Here is a 26,662-nt window from a genome sequence, read left to right on the forward strand (position 1 = left end):
TTACATACATACACACACACACACACACACACACACACACACACACACACACACACACACACACACACACACACACACACACACACACACACACACACACACACACACACACACACACACAGACATTGCTCAAATCGTCGAACCCTATCGATTGGTATATGTGACTTGGCCCTCCGGGCCTCGGATCAATTTCGTGTTTTTCGACCAATTTTTAAACCTTTGTTATAGTATAACAAAGGTAAAACAGTTATCTGTCAAACTACATGTGGTTTTCCAGGTGGTTGCTATAAACAAAAATGCAGCGTTGCCGAATGCAAACTCTCTATCTCTGCATTGCGTAGATACATTACAAACAAATTCATGCAAATTTGGCTAAACTTTGACTAATTGAACACATATTCATTAAGCTTTTAGTTCGTTTGTAATAATTTAGATGTTCTTCCCAAAATTTAGCGTACGTGCGAATGCATGTGAAGAGTTCTTTACACTGATAACGCATCACGTTTTAGAATAAATATTGGCAACTATCGTGCAATTAAAAAACGAAATTCGCTAATCGCATCGCCTCATTCGTGCAATTAGCGAACGAGTGCTGTACCGATTAAACCGTCATTTCAAATTTGGGCTTAGTTGGGAATGTCTCCGTTTTGGTCAAAGTGGGGCTTTTTGACGAAAGAAGGGGAATTCCCCATAAAAAATGCTTGCTACTTCGAGGGATACCCATGTTGCTATTTGATATTTGGGAATGTCGATCAAAGATGGTGCTAGTGTTCAGGCTAAATGTGAGGAAACTATAACTTTTGTTGATACTTCTTCCGAGAGTTATGTCTGTTTGTCTGTGCCCATATATTGATGAAAAAATTTTCAAGAAAAAATCAGTGAAACACATCGAAGCTCTTTCCTCACCTGTGACATATCTTATTGGCTCTCAGAAGCGAACCATCGAACTGTCAAAACTAACCATGTTCCCAAGCAGGCTTATTTTAGAAAAACCATCAATCTGCCAAATTTTAACCAAAAAATTAAAAATTTCGCGAAAATGTTCACAGCCTGAGAGTAAAAAAAAAACAAACGTTTTGACAGACGTTCGATTGGAACTAGAACGAACCTAGATTGGACCTAAGCAAAAACAAAAACGGTATAATAACTTAGAATCGTTTTTAAATGAGCGGTAGAAGGCGACCATACGGTAAATAAATTTTTCATTTTTCAATAGTTTGCGTTTAGCGTGTACTCCCATGTATTTTTGACGGACAGCGATGATTGTTGACTGAACTTCGTTTTCGTTTTCGTGAATGGATGCAAAATTCTGTGAAAAAACGGAAGAAATAAACAATTTTTAAGATGTCCACCGATGTGTCTACGGTGCATAAAGTGTGCCGATGTTGTTTGGAGCAGGATAGAGCTTGCACCAACGTTTTCACTACATTGTGCGAGTTTCAAAACAAAATAAGTGATTTGCTGCTGGATTGTACGGGGATTTCGGTGAGTAAAATTTTGCACTAATGGACACTAAGTTTAATGACCTTTTTTAATGACATTATCCCGCAGATTTCAGAGCAAGATTTTTTTTCGAAGGAAATCTGCGACCCGTGCCTAGTGGAGCTAACCAACGCGAACCGCTTCCGAGTGCGATGTCTTGCATCGCAAGAGACGTTACAAAGTGATCAACTGGTCGTTAGAGTACTGCAATCGTTTCAGCCGATAGATCCGAATAATTCCGCCCTGCAGGGCATCGGTTCGCTTTCGGCGGACTTGGACGTCGTCAATTCTATCGATCAATCTAGCCAAAACTATGAAACCACAGACAGTCAAACTTTGCTTGTCGCGGATGTGTCAGCTTTTCAAAATCCGGTTAAAATCGAAGAATCTGATCTGAAATTAGAAGACGCAACATATCTGCTCGGTACTCTGTTGAATGAACCCACACGTGGGGCATGTTTCGAAGATTCGTCTACTTTTAGTAACCACAATCAAATACAGGTTGAAAATACGGTTGTTGAAGAGCCACACCAATTAAGCATTTATGGAAACGTATTCAACGATGTGAATAGTCCGGTAAAACTGCTTCCGCAGCTTCCGGCTGACCACACGCAAGCTTCGAAATGCCACATTTGTAGCGAACAGTTTCAAACTACCAAATTACTCATCCGACATCGACGGCTCAACCATACCGGTAGAACGAGCAAATGTCCTAAGTGCAAAAAGGGATTCAGCTGCCGCTCGCTTCTTGCGAAGCATATGATTATCCATTCCAGCGAGCAGCCCCATAAATGCGACTCTTGTGACCAGCGGTTTCATTTCAAGGGTTGTCTTCTGAAGCACAGGAAGACACATAATGTTAAACAAACTTTTACGGCGGAAGTGTTGTCCACAAGCGATGTGAAAGACGACGGGGAACAGCAGCAGCAGTCCGACGTTGCGTGTTATGATTGTGACCTGTGCGGAAAACAGTTTATGTCTCTTAGTGAGCTAAATGTCCATTCAATTGGTAGTCACGGTTTGAAGCAAGAAACAAACTTAAATATTGAGGATAATATTGACCCGGATGAAGATGTGGCAGCGAAGGATGCTGCTAATTCATATGCTTGTGACATATGTGGACGCGGATTCACCCGACTGTTCTCTATGAACCGGCACCGTGCGGTTCATACCGGCCAGCTGCCGTTCAAATGTGACATTTGCGGTAGACAATTTCAGGCTCAATATTCATTGAGGGTCCATTTGGTGCGTTATGAAGGTATGAAAGTGTTCGAGTGTGAGCTTTGTCACGTAAAATTCCACGCTCTTTTGCCGTACAAACGGCACGTGAAATCGCACCAGGCTGAACCACCACCACCGGTGGAGGGAAGCGAGGAAAATGTTGATATCCTCAAGTGTGAAACTTGCGATAGACCGTTTGTCGGCGAAGATTCGCTCAACAAGCACATCCGCCGAGCGCATAATTCGCGCGAAAAGCCCTATAAGTGTGACATATGCGGGAGCACGTTCGGTAGATTATTTTCCATGCAACGGCACCGGATGCATCATACCGAAGATGAACCGTACAAGTGTGAAATTTGTGATAAGAAGTTTGATGCGAGATACAAGTATGACTACCATATGCTGGATCATGCTAACATGAAAGTGTTCAAGTGTGAGCCATGCGGCGAGGAATTCCCGGCTGCTCACCAGTACAGAAAGCACATTCGATGGCACGAAACTAAGCATTCCGCTGAGCAGACTCAGCTCAAAGACAGACGTTTCAAGTGCAGGCTTTGCGATGAAACCTTTAGCAATTCGTACTCGCGCAAAAAGCACATCCACGATTCGCACCCATCCGAGTCTTTTACTCACGAGAAGATCCACTACTGTGACATCTGCGGTAAATCTTTTACTAGATTATATTCTATGCAGAGACACCGTAGGCTTCATTCCAGAGATCCCATCCGACCGTATAACTGTGATGTCTGCAACAGACGGTTTGATACCGAAGATAGTTTGAAATTACACTCGCAAAGTCACGGTAAGCAACTGTTCAAGTGTGACCTCTGCGATGAGGAATTCCACGCTGCTTACCGGTACAAGAAGCACATGCTGTGCCACGAAAATGGTCTACCGCCGACAGAGGTCAACGACAGAATTTTCAAGTGCAGGTTTTGTGATGAATTGCTTAGCAGTGCAGCCTTGCGCAAACAGCACGTTCACGATGCGCACCCAACCGAGAGTGTTACTCGCGAGAAGTTGCAAGAGTGTGACATTTGTGGTAGATCTTTCACTAGACTGTCTTCCATGCAGAGACACCGCGAGCTTCACCTACCCCGACTGTATAAATGTGACCAATGTGACAAGAGGTTTGATACCGAAGATAGCTTGAAACATCACTCGCAAAGTCATCCCGAGAAAGTGTTCAAATGTGACATCTGCGAGGAGGAACTTCCCACTCCTGAGCAGTGCAGACTGCACATTCAATCGCACAAAGTTAAACCACCAAGAAGTGGGCAGGAGGGCGGCGAGAACAAACTTTTTAAATGCTGGTTTTGTGACGAAGAGTTGAGGAGTGCATACCAGCGTAGACGGCACATCCGGAAAGTGCACTTCGCCGAGTGTGCTGCTCAGGAGAAGATGTACATGTGTGACATTTGCGGCAAGTCTTTGTCTACAATGTTTTCGATGCAGAGACACCGCGAGAAGCATACCAGAGATCAACCCTCGGAACAAGCACCGGTGGAGTCTGCAGCAACCGACGGGACCAGGCACAAATGTGATACTTGCGGGAGCACCTACAGTAAATTGCATTCTCTGCAGAGACACCAAATAATTCATACCGGCGAACTACCGTATGAATGTGATGTTTGCGGCAAGAAGTTTGATGCCAAATATAAATTAAAGTACCATAGGCTGCTGCATCCTGAAGTGAACCGATTGAAGTGTAGTCTCTGTGACCAAGAGTTCTTCGATGGGCGCCTTTATAAGCGACACATTCAAGCGCATAAAACCGGAATGCCACTTATAGAACGATCGGAGGACGGACTGTTCAGGTGCGACATTTGCGGTTGCAATTTTGGTACAAGTTTTGCTGCGAGGAGACATCGTTTGATTCACACAGGGGAGCTGAAGTACAAGTGTGACATTTGTGAAAAGAAATTTTTCGCTAAATGCGATCTGAAATACCACATGCGGCGTCATCCAAGCATGAAACAATACAAGTGTCATCTCTGCAACGAAGAAATCTATGGCGCCTACCTGTACAAGCATCACATTCGATCGCACGATAAAGGACAGCTGGTAAAGGACGATAGCGGACTGTACAAGTGCAACATTTGCGGTAGCGATTTCACTACACTGTACTCCGTGAGGAGACATCGCATGATCCACACCGGCGAGAAACCGCACAAGTGTGAAATTTGCGACAAGAAATTTATTGCTAAATACGAACTTACCTACCACATGCACCGTCATTCTAATGCCAAACCGTTCAAATGCCATCTCTGCGACAAGCAGTTCAGAACCTCCTACCGCCACAAGTGGCACCTTCGAACACACGAAAACGGCCTTCCGGTTCACAAGTGCACTATTTGTGACGAAAAGTTCCACTCGGTCTATATGCAAAGACGGCACATCCGATCGCATTCGAATTTGGCGAAGCCGTCCGTGAGCAGAAAGAAACAGGAGCACCCGTGCGATATTTGTGGTAGCTCTTTCACTACGCAGTTTTCTTTGCAGAGGCATCGCGTTAGGCATACCGGATGCCTACAGTACCAATGTGATATCTGTGGTGATTCTTTCAACGCCAAATACGAACTTAGGCTGCACTGGCAATCGCATTCCGACCAAAGCTTTTTCTGGTGTACTTTCTGTGATAGGCGCTTCAAAACTCCCCAAAAGCTTCGGTGGCACATTCGATCGTCGCACGCTGAGCAACTATCGGTTACGCGTAGCGGGGAAAGCAAGCGGTCGGCATGCGACGTGTGCGGGAAAATATTCTGCTCGGCGTTTTCTATGAGAAGACACCGGATGATGCATGTGCTTCGTGATGACGGTGCTAAGAGTGAGGATATTCCTGCGAGTGTTGGGGGAGCACAGTAAAAGGTCATAGTAGAACCTCGTGTATATTAGGTTCAACATCACATAATCCAATACTACTAATTTGATTTTTATGTGTAAGTGTAATTCTTCCAAATCTAGTAGAGTTTAGTTTATTGAGCAAACAACCATGTGCTAAATCTTATAGGTAATTAATTACTTTTTAATTACTATTTAATATTACTATAATAGTTAGCTAGTGGACAATCTTTGTTTTTTTTTTCAACAAAAAACTTTTTATGCTCATAGAATTAAGAGTTATGATAAACATAATAAACAGATTAACCTAAATTTTGTTTCTACTAAACTATTGAAAAAACTATCCGCAAAATAGTAAAATCATACTGTGAAGTCGTACCGCTTAAATTTGGCTTATCTGTTGCCTATAATGAGTTGGCATCAGACATCCTGGTGAATTATTGCGTTAGGTGGAGATCACACCGAAACGAAAGTGAAATGAAAAGGACGAGGGCAAAAGGATTTGTGCTCTTTTCGCCTTTCCACGCCTTTTCGCCTTTTTTCTGTTTATCTAATTTGTATATGCCCACACGCGGTGACAGCAGCGTATCCATGCACGTGTTGTGTGCATTATCATGCGCAAGGGAAATTTTAACTCTTTCATTGTATTAGAGCAACGAAGCCACGATTTGAATGCATAGGTGCATAGAAAGCATAAACGTAGGTCCATAGGATGCTTAGAGTAGGTTTATAGATTAAGACAAATATGTGTTTCTCTTTCTATCATACAAATTAAGTTCCTATTAAATTCATGTTTCAAACCAAATAGTAGTTTATGTATTGGTAGACCCACATAGTTTTATATCTATCTCTGTTATGTTGATATGAATTGAACTATCCGTTTCATTCTTACTATGACATTTTGATGGAATTTGTAACTTTTGGACATTTGATTAGGGTAGAAGTAAGCGATACCCAAAAGAGGGAAATTTTTCTGTAATGTAAATAATTGTGACTATATAAGCTAAGTTTCGATTTAATAAAGTTAGTGTTCTTGTTCTAAAGACCTCGCGTGTAGATGCTTTTCCTGTTGCTAAGGAATGATATCACATGACCCCTAGACGTCTCCTGTTTTAAGGAACGTTGTAATCCGAACTCACAAACCAAGTGCTAAGGCTATCTTCCTGTTCTTAAGGAAGAAATTCGCGTTTCGTTTCCGTATCTAGGAAACATAAAAATAAGAGGATCCTTCGCCCTCTTGAATTCGAATAAAACGCCCGCACACATACTCTTCATTGTAAACTGGCTGGTAAATGGTTGGATAATGCGCAAAACAGACCCCATGGTAGTCATTGGCCTCTTATCCAGAGGCTCCTATCCCTACCTCCACGTGGCACTAGTCGGAATACGAGCAACCTTAGCGGAGATCGTGTAACTAACCCCGGTGGAAACTAAGGTCGTATACCAACAGGGAAGTAGGCAGACTGTTGTCTCGACACTATAAGATTAGATTAGTACGGCCCTATCCCTATGTAAACTAAACCCACTAAAAAAAGTCAAGAAAATTCTACTCGGAACATTCGGCATGGACAAAGGCGACGAAATAAGGACATGGAATGGAAGCGTTGTACCTGGAACTGCATATCGCTAAATTTCGTTGGTGACGACAGAGTGTTGCTCGATCAGTTAGAACCCCGAAAGTTTAGCATCGTTGTATTGCAGGCAATCCGTCGCAAAGGTGAGAAGGTGTGGAGAATCCGTGGCGGCAAAACCCAATTTTACCAGAGCGGTGAAGTGACCAAACTAGCTGGGAACGGGCATCGGAATAATGGGAAAAATGCAGGATCGCGTAATGGACTGAAAAGCGATCAACGAGAGGATGCGCGTGTTGAGGATAGAAGAATGTTTCTTCGACTACACCATCATAAACTTTGCAGCTTCCCGAGACTTGGTGATCAGAAGCAGTTTCTTCCCCACAAAGCCACCTGGAGATCCCCTGACCAACGAACCTCGAACCAAATCGACCGTATTCTCATCAAGGGCCGGGTTTTCTCGAACATCACCAACGTACGCTTCCTACGGCGTGCGGATATCGTCTCGGACCATTACCTAGTAGCAGTACATGTGCGCTCCAAACTATCGACGGTTATACCTTGCGACAAAGTCGCCATCCTCGGTTAAACGTTGATACTTTCTCCGCTTCTAGCCTTCTCTCTGGTCTAGTCAATGATCTGCATTCCGGCCCATTTAGACCCTCTCAAAGAATCTTTCAGCCAACGGCTCAAGATGACTGTACAGTTGATGCAACTACGCTGTCATTCATTCTACTCCAGCCGAGCCGCAGTTGTTTAAATCCAGGACGCATCATTGAGGGTACACCGGGACGCACTGCAGTTGGCGCTATGGAAACCCTGGAGCCCCATACCACAGTCGCGTAACTGCAGCCAGCGTTCATCAGTCGTCCCGGCCCTGTGTGTAGGAGCGGTGAAGGGGTTCTCCAAGCTGCCATGAATGGCAAGTATGTTTATTCCTCAAATCATCAAAGCGTTGATCCCTGCTCCGCTTCTAGCCGTCCGCCTGACTTACCCGGTGATCCAGGTTCCGGCCCATCGGGACCTCTTCAATCACTCCCTCGTCAGGTTCCTCAAGCTGCTCTTTCGTTAACAATATACTACCAGAATGTTCGTGGATTGAGAACGAAGACCAAGGACCTTCGCTTGGCTCTCTCTTCCAGCGACTACGACGTCATTGCGCTGACTGAAACCTGGCTTAGCGACGTGTTAAACTCTGAGATTTCGTCTGACTACGAGATCTACCGTCTGGAGCGTAATCCTGCTACGTCTCAGCTCCTGTCCTGTGGGGCGGTGGCGTGCTGATAGGTGTTAAGAAGCACCTGCGATGTAAGTTGGTTCCCTTGGCTAACGCAAACAGTTTGGAGCAAGTCGCGGTACTATGCGATATCGCTAAATCGACTGATGCAGTCATTGCATTGGGTGACTACAACACAGCATAGGCAATCTCGTGGGAATTTGACGCCGATATGCATTGTTATATTCCAATTAACGCCTCGTCTGAACAATAAATGGTCGTGACTCAATCCATTCTAGCATGTAGGCTACAACAGATTCAGGACATTCGTAATGTGAATGACAGACTACTTGACCTGGCTTTCGTTAGCGACACTGACAAAATTGAACTCTTCGAACCACCCAATGGAATTTTAAAACTTGACGCTCATCATAGACCTTTTATTGTCAAAATTGACTACATTCGGGCTACTGAAGACTTCGCTACAGTTCGCTATTACTATGACTATGACTCCTGCGATGAAGCTGCAGTTCATACACGCCTTCAATCCTTAGACTGGGCAACAGTTTTAGCAGATTGTGATGTTTACCACGCTGTTTTCCTGTTTTATGATGTGATCTTCGATATCATCCACGACTGTATTCCTATTAGACAAAGACTGCCCCGAGTGCAATTCAGCCAACCTTGGTGGACCCCTGAGTTGCGAAATCTAAGAAACAGATTACGAAAAGCTAGACAACGGTTTATTAAACTACGATCAGAGGAAAACAAGCGGCTACTTCGCGACATGGAAGAGTTCTACTCCAGCCGGTTAAACACAGTATTCCATGAGTACGTATTGCGCAATGAGGCGAACGCAAAACGGGATCCATCGACTTTTTGGACTTTTGTGAAGAAGCTTAGACGTAATGGCGGTATTCCGCACGACGTTTTCTTGAAAAAAGCTCGCGCGGACACCGTGGTAGCTGCTACTGAACTTTTTGCTAAGTTCTTCAAGAGTGTGTTCTCGAACATTCATCCTTCTCAAACGTCGGATGAACATCGGGATTGGCTGACCGGCATAGCGCATTACAACATATATCTGCCACACTTGATTGTGTCCATCGAGGATGTGAAACAAGCACTTTCGTCCGTAGATTCCTCAAAAGGTCCTGGTCCAGACAGTCTGCCACCATCGTTCATTAAACAATTTGCCACATCCCTCGCTACACCCGTGTCAATCATCTTCAATCGTTCACTAGATTGTGGTATTTTTCCAACGAAAGTCGCGTCCATCACTCCTATACACAAGACTGGAAATGTCCACGACATTTAGAACTATCGCGGAATTTCAATTCTGAGCTGTCTCCCCAAGGTTCTTGAAAAGATGGTCTATGATGTTGTGTATCATGCAGTGCACCCAATAATTTCGGAACACCAACACGGTTTTATGCGAAAACGGTCTACAGCCACGAATTTGATGGTCTTCGTCAACTCACTAATCACGAGCATTGAAAAAAGATATCGACATCGACTTCTGCAAGGCATTCGACAAAGTTCCACACGCACTGGCAGTAGAAAAAATGAGGTGTATGGGGTTACCATCCTGGGTAACACAGTGGATCCAATCATACCTTACCGAACGCTCTGCTTTTATCAGCATCAATGGTATTAATTCGGCTTGTTTCGAGGTGCCATCCGGTGTGCCTCAAGGCAGTCATCTAGGACCCTTGATATTTGTACTTTTTGTTAACGAGCTGTGCAGCCGTTTGAGCTGTTCTAAACTTATGTTCGCAGACGACTTAAAGATATTCCGTAAAATTAAGTCCGCACTTGATGGGTGCACTCTTAAAGGTGATATAAATTCTCTCTCACGATGGAACACCCTGAACGGCATGGAAGTAAACGTCACGAAATGCTGTGTCATATCTTTTAGCCGTCTACGTGACCCCCTGCAAAACGATTACACTATCGGGCAAAACCATCTCTACAATAACAGCTAAGGCCTTCGCAATACTAGGTTTCGTGAAAAGAAACACTAAAGCATTCCAGGATATATACGCACTTAAATCGTTGTACTATGCACTTGTCCGCAGCATTCTGGAATACGCTGTTGTTGTATGGGCCCCATACCATGCTGTGCATATCAATAGATTAGAGGCTATCCAAAAAAATTTCCGGAGATACGCTCTGCGTTTTCTGCCTGGGACGATCCTATAAATCTACCAGCCTATCAAAAACGCTGCAAACTGATCGACCTGCATTCGTTAGCTGCGAGACGGAAATTATTGCAAAGACTTTTAGTTTTCGGACTACTAAACGGAGATGTTGACTGCAGCTCTCTTTTAAACCAAGTTAACATCCATGTACCCCGATGGCAACTCCGGAATCATTCCCTTCTGTGGTAGCCTTCTCACCGTACAAACTACGGGTACAACGAACCTTGGGCCATGTGCTGCCGTGTCTTCAATGATGCTGGTGACGTGTACGTGTACTTAGACATTAGTAAAATCATTTATAAGCGTAGGATACAACTATTAGACTAAAACAAATTGTCTGTACAACTCTAAGTTGAAGATAATATAATAGCATAGCATAGCATAGACAACCATACACATCATGGGTGGCTGATATGATGTACCAGTAAGTACACCATACACCTGGCCATGTCCTTACGATTGTAGAAATGGGTACGTTAGTTGACCACCTACTTTAAGAGGATGCGTAGAAACTCGCGCAATCTTCATAGGTGTTCTTGTACACGGAGAATAAAAATGTAGTTTCAACCATATTTATGGTTGTTTTACGCACAAACAAAAATTTCGTTTTGTTTCAAACTGAAATGTATGATTGAAATGAAAATATTTATTGTTATATCAATGTTAACTTCAAATTTGAAAATACTTTACTTTTAATTCAAAACTGTTATTTTCTTGATTCAAACAGAATCTCGTTTTGAAACAACAATATTTTCAGGTTGTTATAAAAATATTTTATTGATGCTTAAAGCAACAATCATTTTGTTTAAAACAAACTGGAGCTTTTTCGCTCCGTGTACCCAGTATATACGATATGAATAAAATATTAAAAATAAAATTAAATGAAGCATATATGGAAAAAATAGAACAATCTCACCAGCAATCCTTCGAATGAAAAAAAAAATTGCGTCAGTTTCCATCATCTAATATCCAATAAGTAATTTAATTTTTCCTTACGATATCCATGTGCAATTTAACTTTGTAGAACAATAAATATAAAAGTTGGTCTTTAGTTTAGAACATAATTTGAAGAAATTTTCGACACAAAGCCTGATTTGTCTGTGCGGCTATTTCGATTTGTTATCAAAATTTGAGGAAATAATTGTTCCTCAGAAATTTAAAAATTTTTGATGCCAAATGACACAACGAATTGAGCAACGCAGCATCGTTGTATTATTTGCATTTATTCAACCCACTTGCAGTCAACTTTTGATATTCAGGAAAACTTCGGGTTTGTGACTCTATCGATTCTCTGCTCGCAGAATTTCGAGACGGAGATGGTCTTTCATTTGAATACGCATTAAGTGTGGGTTTTCACTAGTCATCGACATGAGAATAAAAATTAAAGTCCGGGTTCTGACCCGTTTAGGTTGAATATCGTAGCAATTTTACAAAGGCTGATCTTGGTTCAGTTTGATAAGCCTTCGTTCCAGTTACAGTCCGATCTCAGTCCGGAAGTCTGGAATTATCTAGAGGGAAAATTTGCTTGTTTGAAATGCTGGTTTTATTTTTTCAAATATCAATGAATATTTGTTCTCGAAGCACCGAAGAGTGTTTTAACAATCTTGCTTAATTGGCCGCAGTGAAAGCAGAAAAAGGATTGTGCCAACAAAGTATGCGCTTAGCGTGTCAACATCGATTAACCTGATATGGACTTTTTATGTCACTTTCCGTATAAAATAAGCAAATTTCTATACACAAATTTGGATCTAAATATCCGACTAATGTCGAAGAATCCAAAAGATATTGATAATGATCAATTAGATTGTGAGCCCTTCCTTTTGAAACCAAAATCGATCAAATGGGACCAACCGTTTTTGAGAGATGTGACCTGGTTTAAAGCAGGTCAGTCGCACATTCATGAAATTCTAAATTTCGAAACTCTAGGAAATTTATCTGCTGTGCTGTGTTTGGTTACACGCGAGTAAAAATATTGTGTCATATTCTATTTGATTTGCGCATACGCGAAGGCCTTGAATAAAAAGGTGCCCGATTCTTGAAGTAAATGTTATCCTTGCGATGCCTTAACTTTTTTGATACATTTTCATCCCATGCCAAAAATCCCTGACTTCGAATGAAATTCCCTGACTTTTCCAGGTTGAAACGAATTTCCCTGACATTTCCAGGTTTTCCAGATTTTCCAGGTAATCGACACCCTGAAGGTATTTGAGATCTTTGGTGTACTATCTTACAGGGGTCGCATGTATGTAGCTATATCCCGCTGATGAGTCTGCCATGTACTGAAAACAGACGTTGTTTGAGCCGCCCCTCACCTGACAAACAGGCGCTCGAGTTCGCACGCTCTAGCTAACTAAGCTGTAGCTTAGTACATGATGCCACGTATGCCCATCGATCATGATCGTTTGTTTTGTATCGACGAGAATGTGTTAGGTAGGGACTTGAAAGAGGCAGACTTATTATTATTATTATTATTCAGTCTTCGACTCAAGTTTGTCGTACAGACAGTTCGTATCTTAAAAGTCTTAATCTAAACACTGACTTAGTTATATTGTAATCATACATATCACAAGTTTCGTTGAATCTTCGGCAACAGGTTTCCAGAGGATTAAATTGGCCATACTGCGTTCGATGATGAACCGTCCGGAAGAAAGTTGATGATCGGGTGTTCCTTGGCGGGACGTTGAACCGCAATTGCGATAACAAGTGCGTGCAGTCGATGTTATTGCTGATAATGTCAAAAATGAACAGCCGTTGAAGCAGCAACCGTCTGGATTCGAGAGTAGTCAGACAGATGAGTTGACAACGTTGTTCATACGGTGGAAGTGTAATGGGATTATTCCAAGCAAACGAACGAAGTGCGTAACGGATGAACATTTTCTGAACTCTGTTACACGGGGAGGGACGCTCCCGCGAGCATGAGACAAAATCTTCCGACAAAAAAAAATGAGACAAAATATCATTAGTAGAAAACGAGGTGGAGATGTTGGCCCGTCCTGGACGGCCTACTGACAGGTTCGCGATTCAGCGCAGAAATTCGACAATTACTCACGAAATCACCCAGTATACAAAGGAAATGTGTCAGATTCACATGAGGAGAAAGAATGGCTAACCTTTAACTAAACCTTTATTGTTCCACCCATGACCACTTAAAACTAGTTCACTTATCTGCTATCGTGTTGAAGTGTGTGTCAGTGTCTAGTGTGTTCCCCTGGCATCGATCTCCGTACTGCTCCTCTGCTGCCTTCGACGTCGGTCTACTCCATTAATGCACCCAGTGCATCGCAGCATCACCAAGCTGCAACCCAGGCATACCATGTTGGTGGTTAGGCGATATTTGCGCAAAGTATAATAGGCCTGTATGGTGGGATCGAGAGGGTATTTTAGCAATGATGGCCGACAACGCATCATAGGACTGATAACTGCTTACCGATCTCTATTGTCCCTCAGGTTCACCACGCCATGGATGTGTTCGTTTTCCCGAATCTACAGCTCATCTTGTGCAGATTAGTGTCGCTCAATCTGTCTGGTGAAATAGCAATTTTATAGCAAATTTGGGAAAAAACAGCCAGGTTGCCGGTACCAAGCTTGCTAATAATACTAATGGGCTTAGGACAGCGATTCCCAGTCTAGCTGCACTTCGTTAATTCACTTCCGTTTGTAACCAAGGATCAATTTCTAACGCCAATTTAGCTGGATGACCTCGAAAGGCACGGTTAATCCCAGCCCACACTTTTCTCAGGCACTAAAAGTTGGGCTTGCAGAGCCGATTTAACTCGAGCGCCTCGATGGGCATGTTTTATCTCTGATTGCACTGTTAACTGGTGGTTTGAGCGATCACCAACGGAATGATCTTGCTGGTGAGTTCTTCGATCGGTGGTGTCAAGATCGTGTGAGATCGGTAATGAGAATTGAGCGTGCGGGTGGTATTCTTGCAGTTATCAAGAGTGTTATCGGGACGCGATGACTTTCCCCTTTCGCAATTCCATCTGCTGTCTGTTGGAGATTAGAGATCGGCCTGTGATAGTCTATCGGAGCACATTTTCGGCAAGCAGCAACTTGAGTGTGTGTCGTGTTGTTCTGTTGATCGTGTGCTGAGGTATTGGGGTAAAATAAATGCTACATTCAATTTGTTCTGGGGGGATAATAACCATTCCAAGGCAGCGGTACCAAACACTGTCGCACGCTGCCTTTGGAGCGGGTGACAACTCTTCCAATCCTGTTGATGTGGATGGCTTGGTATGGTGCCCAAACTTGAACTCTGTACTCTAGGATGCTTCGTACCAGGCAGCAATATAGCGACTTTAAGCAGTATATGTTGCTGAGTGTTGCGCTTGATGAAACCTAACACGGAAAATGTTTTTGCCACACATGATGAAATATGCTCCGAGAAGGTTAACTTACTGTCCAATGTGATTCCCAAATTTTTGATGGTCTGCACTCTGTCCAGGTCAGTTGATGACATAGTGTTGTTAAACTTAAAATAGATTGGTTTGCGCTGGCGAGTGAACGTTATGATGTGACACTTTTTAACGTTAGCTTCCATTCCATTTGTTGCACATCATTCCACAAGCAGCTCAATGTCTTCCTGGAGTGCGATACAATCATCAACTGAAGTAATCGCACGGAAGAACTTGAGATCATCGGCGAACATAAATTTCGGTGCTTTGAGTAAGTTGCATAAGTCATTGACGAACAAAACAAAAAGCAGCGGGACCCAGGTGGCTGCCTTGTGGGACGCCAGAGCAGATCGTACAGACGCGCTTCGGTTACTCAGGTATGAAGAAATCCACGTTGTCAACCAATCGGGAAAACCGCTTCGTTTCAGCTTTTCTACGACGAGTCTTTGCGGTACACGATCGAAGGCCTTTGAGAAGTCCACATATACAGCGTCGACTTGCACTCTTTTTTCGACGCTGCGTACTAGTGAGGAGACATATGACATCATATTGGTACATAGTTGTAGAACGCTTTTTCATAAACCCATGTTGATCTTCGCTGATAAAATGATGAACGTGAGGGTATACTCCATATTAAATTCAAAATTCTCAATTTGACTGTATCATCAACCGATGATAAGCTCTCATGATTTTTTTTCCTTTTAACGGGAAATTAGCAGTCACTAACTTTTCGTCGGAGAGCCCAATTTCAGAAGCAGTTTTAAGGCCCAAATGCGGGGTTCTGTTTACAGAAATGAATTCACTGCATTGTTCTCGCCCATCAAAACTCTACGAATAAAACTGCTTTTAAAACTTGCAAAATCGATAACGATTAATTTCACCTTAATTTAATTTAAAACGGGTAACTTTCACCTGATTTCGCCGTCAGATTGTAGGGTTTAATATTTGGTCACTTCTACTTAGAACCACAGTAAATGAAACGTAACCGTTTACAAATCCAGTCAAGGAGAATAATCTTTTCACGTTTATTTATGCGTTGCTTAGTGTTATAATATATCATAGCTTACGGTTATATCGCTTACTACAGCATGGCACGAAACCAATTTCTTTGTGCTGCTTGTATTTATATCCTACTCTGTGTTTACTCGGATCTTGCCAATATCTGCCTGTTTACTATAATAGGTAGTATTAAGCAAAGAGTAATAAGAAAAGCAAACCCTAGATGCTACATTCCATTTCCGAGCTTGACCTTATTTTATACGACAGATTTCGCAGCCAACTGTAGAAGTACAGGACAATTGGGGGACTAGTGCTACCGATCCTATTGACTCTTGCAGTCACCTCCAGTCGAGATTCGAAGCTGCGACAATTGACTTATTAAACCAGTGTCATACCTTGCAGCCAACTGAGTTATGGTATTACAATTTGGTAATTACGCATTTTCTGCTTATACTGCCTGTAGTGTTTAAATATGCCTGTTTTAGTTAGGCAACACGCAGGTTGATGGTTCTAATGGATTACTGTTTAATTACAATGATTTTCACTTTGAAATTTACAGTAAATGAAGACAAATTCATCCCAACTTAAATGACTGTTCTCTGCAACACCGTCTTCTACAAATATTCAACCAGTTTTACCGTCGGTTGCCTCACCACGCTTGGCTGATTTGTCCTGTGGCATCGTGACTCCATGCGATAGCATATGTTTCTGCATTAACTTCGCCCTAAGGAAACCCTTTCCGCACACCGTACAATGGGTCGGCCATTGGCCCGAATGGCTGTACCGATGTATTCGGAGCTGATAGCCGCAGATAAACTCTTTGCCACAAACGTCGCACCCATGCGGTCGCTCACCGGTATGGACCCGCCGATGCCGAACCAGGGCACAGCTGGTCGTGAAAGCCCGATCACAGATGTCGCACTTATGAGGCCGCTCACCGGTGTGCGTAAGGTTGTGTCTCGCCAGATGACTTGCAATGGTGAACGCTTTACCACAGGTATCGCACTTGTACGGCAGTTCTGCTTGATGCGATACAAGATGCCGCTTGCGTAAGCTTGCAGTTCGAAACTCCTTGTCACAAATGTGGCACTTGGTAGTAGTAGAATCGTTGTTTGATTTCATTTGTTTTGAATGTATCATTTTGTGCCTCTTCAGCAGATAATTGCTTTTGAATTTTTTCCCACAATGCTCACACTCTCTAGCTTGAGTTTCATGCTTTTTTATGTGATTTATAAGCTTTGTTTCTATGGCAAATTTTCTACCGCAAATGTTACAATAATGTTTCTTCATTAAATGCCGTCTGGTGTGCTCCTTAAATCGCCAATTGGAGCCGAACGACATGTTGCAAATGTCACACTTGAATGGCAGATTCCCCGTGTGTGTCCACTGATGATGTCTTTTCAAAGAATGTTTTGCTGAATACTTTTTACCACATAAGCCGCATACGTAGGATTTCCCTCCATGTTGATCCAGCGCAATTCTAACCAGTCTATCAAACTCGTTTTCGGCTTTCACTTCCTTCCTATGATTGGGACCAATAGTGGCTATATGACGGCGCAGAGAGTTAAGCGTTGTGTATTTTTTGCCGCATATGTTGCAACTGTGTGCCGAACCACCAGCGTGAAGGGCTTTGTGGTCCTTTAGTTGAACCGGGTGGGAAAAACATTTCCTGCAAATGTCGCAAACGTATGGCTTTTCCCCGGTATGTGTACGTGTATGACTCTTAAGGAGACTTCTGGTGGTGTAAGATCGACCGCATTGGTCGCAGGAGTGGGGCCGTTCTTTCGAGTGTGTAAACATGTGCATCCGCAGGGTGTTCTTTAGGTTGAACCGTTTATCACACACGGTACACTTGTGTGGCCTCTCGTTAGAGTGGGTAATCTTATGCCTCGCCAAAGACGAGTAGCAACTAAATTTCTTTTCACAGACAGGGCATTTATGCACCCGTATGACACGGTGAACCTTCCGATGTTGCATTAACATTTTTTTAGTTTGAAACTGTCGTTTACAAATGTAGCAATTCATACCATTTTTGTCATTCGAATGCAATCGAATGTGACGATGAAGAGCATCACTGTCGCCACATTTTTCACCGCAAATGCTACATTCAAGCGGAAGTGTAACTGAACTGCAAGCTTCTAGCTCGTCAGTTGGTTTAACTTTGTTTCTCTGAGTTCCAGACTCAGTTACAGAAGTTTCTTCAAAAGATTCATGAGTGGTTAATTCACTGAGAAGACCCATCTTATGATCAATTACTTCAATAGATTCCTTTACATCGCCAGGGTCTTTAAAATTATGGTCGACTTTACCTTCAGAATTTTCTCCGGATGTAAAATCATCGGTTATATTTACATTTAACTCCGTTAAAATATCCTGCTCCAATACTGGACCTGCGACATCCGCTTGCTGCAATTCTTCCACGACAAATTGCTCCTTTTGCAAAACCTCTTGCGATTTGAGACATCGCATCCTGAAGCGTACGGCAGTGCACAGATCCCACAGGCATACCGCACAAATGTACTTGGGAAAGCAATCCTCTTCGGAAACCTAGAAGTACCCACCGTCAAGGACATCAGCAAACAGGACTCGAAACCGCGCGGAAACGGTGTGTACTCACCGGAATCCCACCGCACTCCAGCAGCAGGTCGCATATTTTGTTTTGAAACTCATCTAACGTTGTGAAAAGTCCGACCGATTCGGCTTGGTTTTCCAGACAACAGCGGCAGATCTTTATCGTAACGGAACCGCTCGCCATCGTAGGTTTATTTTTAAATTCACAACTGTTTTTTTTAGTCACTTAAACATATGATTTTTCAAAAATTGGGAATTTGGATTATTTTTTGTTTCAATCGTTTCAATAGTTTGGCACCGAGCACGGGGTCCATATAGGCCATGTCGGGCCAATTGTAATAGTGTTTACATTTGAATTTGAGAAGTATCGAAATCTAGATGAAATCAGCAAAAGGGCGACTGTTGCAAATGTAACCAATATGGGTGAGTGCTTTGTTGGATGCAACCGAATTTCCTTGCGAATTCCGATGCTTTCAAAAAGATTTTACAAGAATCACTTCAAGAAATTTTCGGAATGTCTTTCTCTTCTACACATTGCACCGTAATAAAACAAATTGCGCCTATTTTCATACATAACATTAGATTATGCCAACACAATACTTGTATAGAAAGCTACATACTTGTTCGGTTGTGATGTTCTTTAGGGCTTCACCGTTTCACCCGCAAAACACTGTTCCGCCAAAAAACTCGGTCCATAGCTGTCCGTCTCCAATTTCTCCTTTTTTCTCCCACAATTGCTTCAATTGGTGTAACCAGCTAGATTTCATAAACTTACTTATTTACTTATGTGTCCATGTCCGCCGGTCTGTCAGAACAAAGGGATGAAATCAGAGATTTCCACTGTTGACAGTTACCTGCCATAGCTTTTACCTGTCGCCAGGACAGGTTCTCGTCTACAGCCCGGATGTCGCCATGAGCCTCTGGATCTACCTCTTCTACGCTGTCCTTACGGATTCCAGTGCGATTCACTTAACCTACGTTCACGAATTTCTGTTGCTATCGGCCGTTGATGACATCGACGATGGAGTTCCTCATTAAATATCCAGCTGTCAGGCCACCATCCACGAATGATATATCGCAGGCACCGGTTAATAAATACCTGCAGTTTTTGCGTTGTCTTCGCTGAGATACACCACGTTTTACAGGCATACAGTAGTACGGATTTAACATTTGAATTGAAAATTCGGGGTTTCGTATGTAGAGTGATCTGGTTTGAACGATAAATGTTGCGTAGACCTGCAAAGGCAGCCCTGGCCTTTCTGATTCGTGTGGCTATATCTTGGTACCACCATCGGGCATTGGGCAGATTTCATAAACGGCTTGTGCTTTTAAATCTCAATCGAACATTAGGCATGAATAAAACAGAGGACTACCGGTCTAGCACCTCGAATTCGTCGTCGTCGACTACCACCATATTGCCAATACGAGCTTGAGTGCAACCGCGGTTCCTCGTGTTAGTTAAGATTTTAGACATATTCGTCACTAACCTAACCTTCACTACTTCACATTTCAGCTTGGTATACCGCTCAACTGTCTAGATCGTCCTTCCGACAATGTCCACGTTATCAGCGAAGCAGATAATGGCCAGATTTACTGATGCTCGTGTTCTGCACGTTTCATAACACCTAGCACGACGCGGAACAGGAGGCAGGAAATATCACCTAGTCGAAGTCCCTTGCGTGTTTTAAACGAGCCTGATAATGCGCCCGATATCCTCACCTTAATCAGTCTTGGCAGCTTCCCGGAAAAGCCGTTTTTATCCATAATTTTCCATAGCTCTACGGTCGATGGTATCGTAGGCGGCCTTGTTATCAATGAATAGGTGGTACGTAGGAACTTGGTATTCACGACACTTTTGGAGGATCTGTTATAATCCAGATTTGGTTCGTTGTCGATCGCCCGTCCACAAAACCGGCTTGATAACTTCTCGCGAATCTACTTGCTAGCGGCGATAGACGGCGAAGACGATTTGAGAGAGCTCTTCAAGTGCGGCATTGAGGATGGTGATCGCTCGATAGTTCTTACATTCCAACTTGTCGCCCTTCTTGTATATTAGACATATTACTCCTTCCACTTCTCCGGTAGCTGTTATTTCCCAGAACCTATGTGATGCCATCTTTGCCAGCTGCCTTATTATTCTTGAACTGTTTGATGGTTTCGATTACTTTATCTGTTGTGGAAGTCGGCATCATCACCATCATCCGCCGTACTGATGCAGTTATTACCCTTGCTGTCTTGGCATTCCATCTAAGCGCCATTCATATATTCATTGTAAAGCTGCTTTCAACCTTTCGATCACCTCACGTTCATCCAATATAAACCCTCCGTCTTTATCCCGACAGGTTTCGGGTCGCGGCACAAAGTCTTTACGGGATACGTTTTGTTTCTTGTAGAATTTGCGTGTTTCATGAGAACGATACAACTGTTCTATGTGATCACACTTCATTTCTTCCAGGCAGCGCTTATTATCCCGGAAAAACTGGATGGCTGGCTTCATTTCTGTCGATATTATTTTGACAGGTCCCTTGCTGCAACATCGACGCCCGCGCGGCGTTCTTCTCGTCTAACATCCTTTGGCATTCCTTATCGAACCAGTCGTTACGTCGCTCCTTTCAGCGAATCCACTGGTACCTTCCGCTGCGCTGTTGATAACTGCTTCAACGTTACCCCAGCAGTGTTCAAAAGGCGATTCCTTTAGCTCTTACTCGCCCGGTTGCACCGATTTAAGGTATTGCGTGTATTTAGTAGCCACTTCAGGAAACTAGAGTGACTATATACAGAGTGGCGACAAGTCATCCCAAATATATGCAATGCGGGTTTTCCAAGGTTTTTCTTTCTCTTTCCTGCATACGCGTTGGATAGGTCGTCTGCTCGATTGGAATGACACTGACAGATAATTATCATTCCAATTTTGACATTGTCGCCACTCTGTATATAGTCACTCTACAGGAAACGAGTCGTTCCTGATTGTACCGTGGCGAGCGACGTAGCGATATCATTATGACCATTTGACCAGGGGGGCTCCGTAGCCGCAAGGTTACCGAGTCTGCTTTGACAAGCGAGTGGTCGTGGGTTCGAATCTTAGTAGAATCAAGCCATTCGATGTCAAGTGACTTTAGCATGGGTTTATTCTCAGCACATTGTGCCGCGGCACTCCAATCAAGCGGTACACCTAAAGCCTTATAAAAATAACATTTATAGGGCTTTACACACCTCCGGTTCAATTTTACATATGGAATGGGAGCACGGCCAGTTGTCAAAATCTCACACGGTTGCCAGATCTATCAGATTATAACGAATTTAACAAATCATGCAGTTCGGAAGTTTCGGTACAGCATCGGCACAGCTCGGCTCGTTTCAAGTCGCCTAACATAAAAACGGCTGTGCCGAGTGACCGACCCCTTGCAGGCCCCTCCATTTACGCTTCCTTCGTGCTGAATTCTATATTTACCCTCTGAAGCCTCTTGACAGTGCAAATGTCCCTCCTATAGTTAAGTGTACTGGTCAGAGGTACGAATAAGTCCTCGCCAGGGACGGCTATAATATGGGATAGTGCTGGCAGCGAGGAATAAGTGGGTAAAGTAGATCAAGCTTTGAAGGAAGGGTAAACCCCAATACACGCAAGCATGCATACAATTTAAAATAAGCATATCGCTCACTCAATAGCGATTATAGCAAAAAGAAATGCAGTGCAGGTCATACAGCAAACACCCGGGTGATATTACAATAGATCAACTATACTGGTCGCAGTAATGAGTCCACACATAGAAAAAAAGGACCATGTTCACAATTCTAGATTGACAAATTTGAGTAAAAACTGCCGGTGTGTCGCTACCTGCTGCGATGGTGAGAAAAACGAAAACAAATGTCAGATGCGGTACTTTTTATAAAAAATTTTCAGTAAATTTAATTTTTAACTGGTTTTCGATTGAAAACTTTACTAAATTTTTATCAGGTTTTGTAAGAAATTTGCTATTTTACAAGTTATTTTAAAAACACTTTTAAAATAGTGAATTGAAAGAGCATAAATTTGAAGAATACTGTAAAAGTTAGTGTGGCGACTTAACTAATCGAACACAGCAGTGATCCTAAAGCGGTTTTTGCATATTATTGGAATGTTTTTCTACTTTACAAGATCCTTATGCTTGTTTTGTATCGGTTCAGTTCAAGTCAAAATTCTGGAGATTCGAATATCTTTCAGTCTCATCGAACCAAATTGCTCCGGCACTACATGAAAATATGAATGTTCTCTTTAGTTATCCTGTATCTTGCTTGCAATAGCCTGGTTTATATTAATTTCACGAAAAAACAAGTTTTTTACCACTCAAGCACGTGGATTTTTATAATTTAGCGTAATATGTAACCTGTTTGTTGTCGCATAAATATACAAAAACATTATTTTCTCGTATATACTGTAAACAAACCACTGACAAAGTATATATCAAAAATAAAGTACTCAATTTTCTTACATTTTGCAATAATAATTTTACTTGTACATTGTTTCACTACATTAAGAAAATTAAAAAAGTGAATTTTTTTCCGATTCTTCAAGCAAACTGTCAACTTTCTCACCGTTCGGCTAGTTCCAAAGACCACCACCATCAGCGCATAAGTTTCTGTCGAACAGGTCAATAGAATTGACAAAAGGGCGAATGTCGCAAACGTAAACAAAGTGGGTGAGAGTTATTTTTTGCTGGACCAGCATAGGAAAATCAACTCTCACTCGATTTATTTACGCTTGCGACATTCGCCCTTTTGTGAATTCTATCTTCAATTGTTTTCATTTATGCGAGTACGCAATTCGCGACTACGAAGTCGTAAATATTTGTTTGGGTTTTGTGTGAAAAAAGAGAAGGAAATATATTTTGACGTAGGACTACGTCTTTCAGGAAGGCAGCTGGTACAGGGGGTAATTCCAAAAAAATCTTTCTCAAAAAGTGGTCAGGTTTTGGACGCTAAAAGCTTAGTGGTTTCCCGAACGATTTTCAATATAATTACACCAATCGATTGGAAAATCTTCTAAGAATTGGCCCAAATGATGAAAAGTATGGATTCTTGATGTTGAACTATTGAAAAATTGAAAACAATGAACCTATTTTTTCGCTTCGTGATTGGTTGGAAGGTTCTTTACGATGATCTAAACCCACAGACAAACAGACATAACTCTGGGTTGAAAAATCAACAAAAATTATCGTACCTCACCTTTAGCCTGAACACTAGCACCATCTATGATCGACATTCCCAAATAAGAAATAGCAACAAGGGTATCCCTCGAAGTAGCAAGTATTTTTTATGGAGAATTCCTCTTCTTTCATCAAAAAGCGCCACTTTGACCAAAACGGAGACATTCCCAACTAAGCCCAAATTTGAAATGACGGTTTAATCGGTACGTAGAATGAAAAACGAGTATTATGTCTGTTTGTCTGTGCTAAACCTATGCCAATTTGATATCTGTGCTTGGAAAGTAAGCCAAAACAAGTGACCAAGTTTCCTCATTTCAACAAGATTTCTTAACACCGCGATTAAACCTAGACTATTTTGATGTCCCTGCTTGGGAAGTACGCCAGAAAGAGTGACAAAACCTCCTCGTGTCAACAGATTTCTTACGAACGCGATTAAACCTAGTCCAATTTGATGTCTGTGTTAGGGACGTGTGCCAGAAAAAATGACACAAGTTCGTTATCCCAGCAGATTGCAAATTCTTTACTGTGAGACGATTAAACCTAGGCGAATTTGATATCTGTGTTGGAAAAATGTGTTACAGCTGTAGTGTTCGGTTATAATACGACTCTGTATGAATACGCATGCTTACCGTTTCATTAGAAGTGTAGTGAAAAGCTGTGCTGTTGATAAAATAGGATTGAATTGGTAAAATCCCTTCAACGTGGGGAACCATGGGTAATAACAACAATCTTTAATTTCTGTAAGGTAGCAGGAAACCAATACACTCAACCCCCGCTAATATGAAAAACACCTCGTTCAGACCAGGCGAATTCATTTTTAATCTGAATATTTGGTAACTCTATTCACTTTCACATACGCACAAGGCGCGCACCCTATGACCTTGTTGTTTTGATTTGACGAGAACAAACGTTTTGAAAACATGTCGAATATTCTCGAATTCTAAACATCCAGATTGTAGAAGTGGAAATTGGCTCGAGAGTATCAACTAAAATGGTCTACTTTGAGTGCTGGTGAGAGATAAGTTACATATGAGCTATATTGACAAAGCTACTGATCAAGAGGAAATGTATCAAGTTTTTTTGCTTTTTTTTTCAATTTGCCCAGTCAACTTAACCGTCAATTGTGTATGACGCTTGATCAGTTTTTAATGTGAACGTATTCACACCAACGGGGTTCAGATTAAAAATGTTCAGATTAAGGAAGGTCATTCCAGCGGGGGTAGAGGGTACCCAAGTAACCACAAGCATTAACGCATAACCCCATATTGGCTGTAGCTCGGCATCGCTAATACCAGACAGCGGTATATCAGCAATTCGCATGGTTAAAACTTTTGTATAAACATTGCTAATGCGTTTAAGCATTATCGTAAATTAGCATTATTAAAAACACTATTTGCGTATATAATGTTACAATATGTTGCTTACAAGCTTTAGGACAAATCTTTAAAACGTACCGTAAATGTTAATAAAATGCTTATACCTGACTTATTTACGGCCACTACTCATACTCAGGGTTGCCACATGCACAGATTATTCTGTGTTTAACAGATATTTGAAAGAAATCGCCTGTACAGAATCTGTATGCATAGAATACAGATTTTCGCCAAATTACGCAGATTAAACAGATTTTTGAGCTTTTACATGCGAGTGAAAGAGACGGAAATAGTCAGCAAAATGATTGTCTATCTCTTTCACTCTCATTGTTTTGCATTGGACAGATTTTTGCACAGATATTTTTCCTCGCCGTACAGATTGTCAGATTTTTCCAACAAAAAACACAGAATTATATGTGGCATCCCTGCTCATACTCTGTTTCACCTAACTGCTGCTGTCTTTTTTCAACCAATTGAATTCTAAAATCAACTACGAACGACGATTTAAGTACGACTAATTACAACCCACTCATCTATAACAGCTGTGGTTAAGATATCAAAGGCGCCAGCAAATGAACCATGCAGGGATACACGCACCCATCAGGTTCAAGTCTCATTAAAGGTAACATTTGAAATGCAAAAAAAAATCCATTCGTCGTAAATAATGAAGTAACGCATAGCTTGAGAAGCTGCTAGAACCAGCGGACTTAAAAAATAAATATGAAATATATTTATTTTTGTCTTTTGACACGCCGGCCGAATTGATGTTTTTATATTTTTTTCGCAAACAGGCTAAAAATAACGATATGTCGATAATGCAGGCGAAGCGATGTTTAATTCATGCCGTAATGGTGCTTTAGCAATTGCTATTATAATGCAACTTTAATTTGACAATAGTGGGGCCCTTTTCCACTTTATTACTGCATTTATTGTACATGTAAGAAAATAACACATTATATGATATGCTTTGTAGCGCACTATAAAGCATTACAATTGAATTGATATAAAGCTTCGTGGTTACTTGGGTAGTTTGTATTAAAAGATGTGGCTCTTCGGTCTCGGGTTTCTTACGAAACGAAAGTAATACAACGGTCTATTATAATTATCATGCAATAGTTTGAGTTCTTGATTTAGTTAAATTGTTTCCAAATGCACATAGAAATAACACTGAAATCTTTTGAGGATTGAACGTATGTAATGTTACTACTTTGATAAATGTTACATACAACGCATGTAGCATGTATATATGTTGCATATATCATGTATATATGAAGAATCGAATGATTACAGGCACTACATTACGTAGTCCTGCTTCACCTATGCGGTCGTGTCTTGTACACAACCTTTCTGATTTTTTTATTTTCACGCAAGTTTTGAGAATTCGGCATGGGGTTTCTAAGCACGATAATTGTTTATATTTATGCGGCTGCAAAGCAGAATGGCATTCAAAAATAATGTTCAAAAACTTGCAATTTACGCAAATTTACGAATCTGGTAACCCTATTTTCATGAAATGACAAAAAACCAAAAAATCAGCTGGTTATAAGTACGCAGCCACTCTAAGAAAACAACTGTCATATGTGTCAGGTCAGCCAAAACAAAAAGCTTTA

At 41.9% G+C, this 26,662-nt stretch overlaps 4 protein-coding genes across 4 annotated transcripts; 2 read left to right on the forward strand and 2 right to left on the reverse strand.

Annotated features, from left to right (window-relative positions):
• The first annotated feature begins 1,316 nt into the window (after positions 1–1,316).
• Positions 1,317–2,531, forward strand: LOC128736757 (zinc finger protein 267-like). Its single transcript, XM_053831244.1, has 3 exons — positions 1,317–1,485; positions 1,552–2,467; positions 2,509–2,531. The coding sequence occupies exons 1-3, from the start codon at positions 1,345–1,347 to the stop codon at positions 2,529–2,531; spliced, it is 1,080 nt and encodes a 359-aa protein (XP_053687219.1). The 5' UTR covers positions 1,317–1,344.
• Positions 2,532–2,581: 50 nt separating this feature from the next.
• LOC128738240 (zinc finger protein 729-like) lies at positions 2,582–5,619 on the forward strand. The gene has a single exon (XM_053833234.1). It carries the CDS (start codon positions 2,629–2,631, stop codon positions 5,566–5,568), a length of 2,940 nt encoding a protein of 979 aa, XP_053689209.1. The 5' UTR covers positions 2,582–2,628; the 3' UTR covers positions 5,569–5,619.
• A 10,919-nt stretch (positions 5,620–16,538) lies between these two features.
• On the reverse strand, positions 16,539–18,051 carry LOC128738244 (zinc finger protein 431-like). The gene has a single exon (XM_053833240.1). The coding sequence runs from the start codon at positions 17,948–17,950 to the stop codon at positions 16,550–16,552; it is 1,401 nt and encodes a 466-aa protein (XP_053689215.1). The 5' UTR covers positions 17,951–18,051; the 3' UTR covers positions 16,539–16,549.
• Positions 18,052–18,111: 60 nt separating this feature from the next.
• On the reverse strand, positions 18,112–18,688 carry LOC128736758 (uncharacterized). Its single transcript, XM_053831245.1, has 3 exons — positions 18,543–18,688; positions 18,182–18,472; positions 18,112–18,123 (listed from the first exon to the last, which is right to left on the reverse strand). Exons 1-3 carry the CDS (start codon positions 18,678–18,680, stop codon positions 18,112–18,114), a joined length of 441 nt encoding a protein of 146 aa, XP_053687220.1. The 5' UTR covers positions 18,681–18,688.
• Positions 18,689–26,662: the final 7,974 nt, after the last annotated feature.

This window comes from Sabethes cyaneus, chromosome 2 (assembly GCF_943734655.1).
Source record: "Sabethes cyaneus chromosome 2, idSabCyanKW18_F2, whole genome shotgun sequence".
Taxonomy (NCBI): Eukaryota; Metazoa; Arthropoda; class Insecta; order Diptera; family Culicidae; genus Sabethes; species Sabethes cyaneus.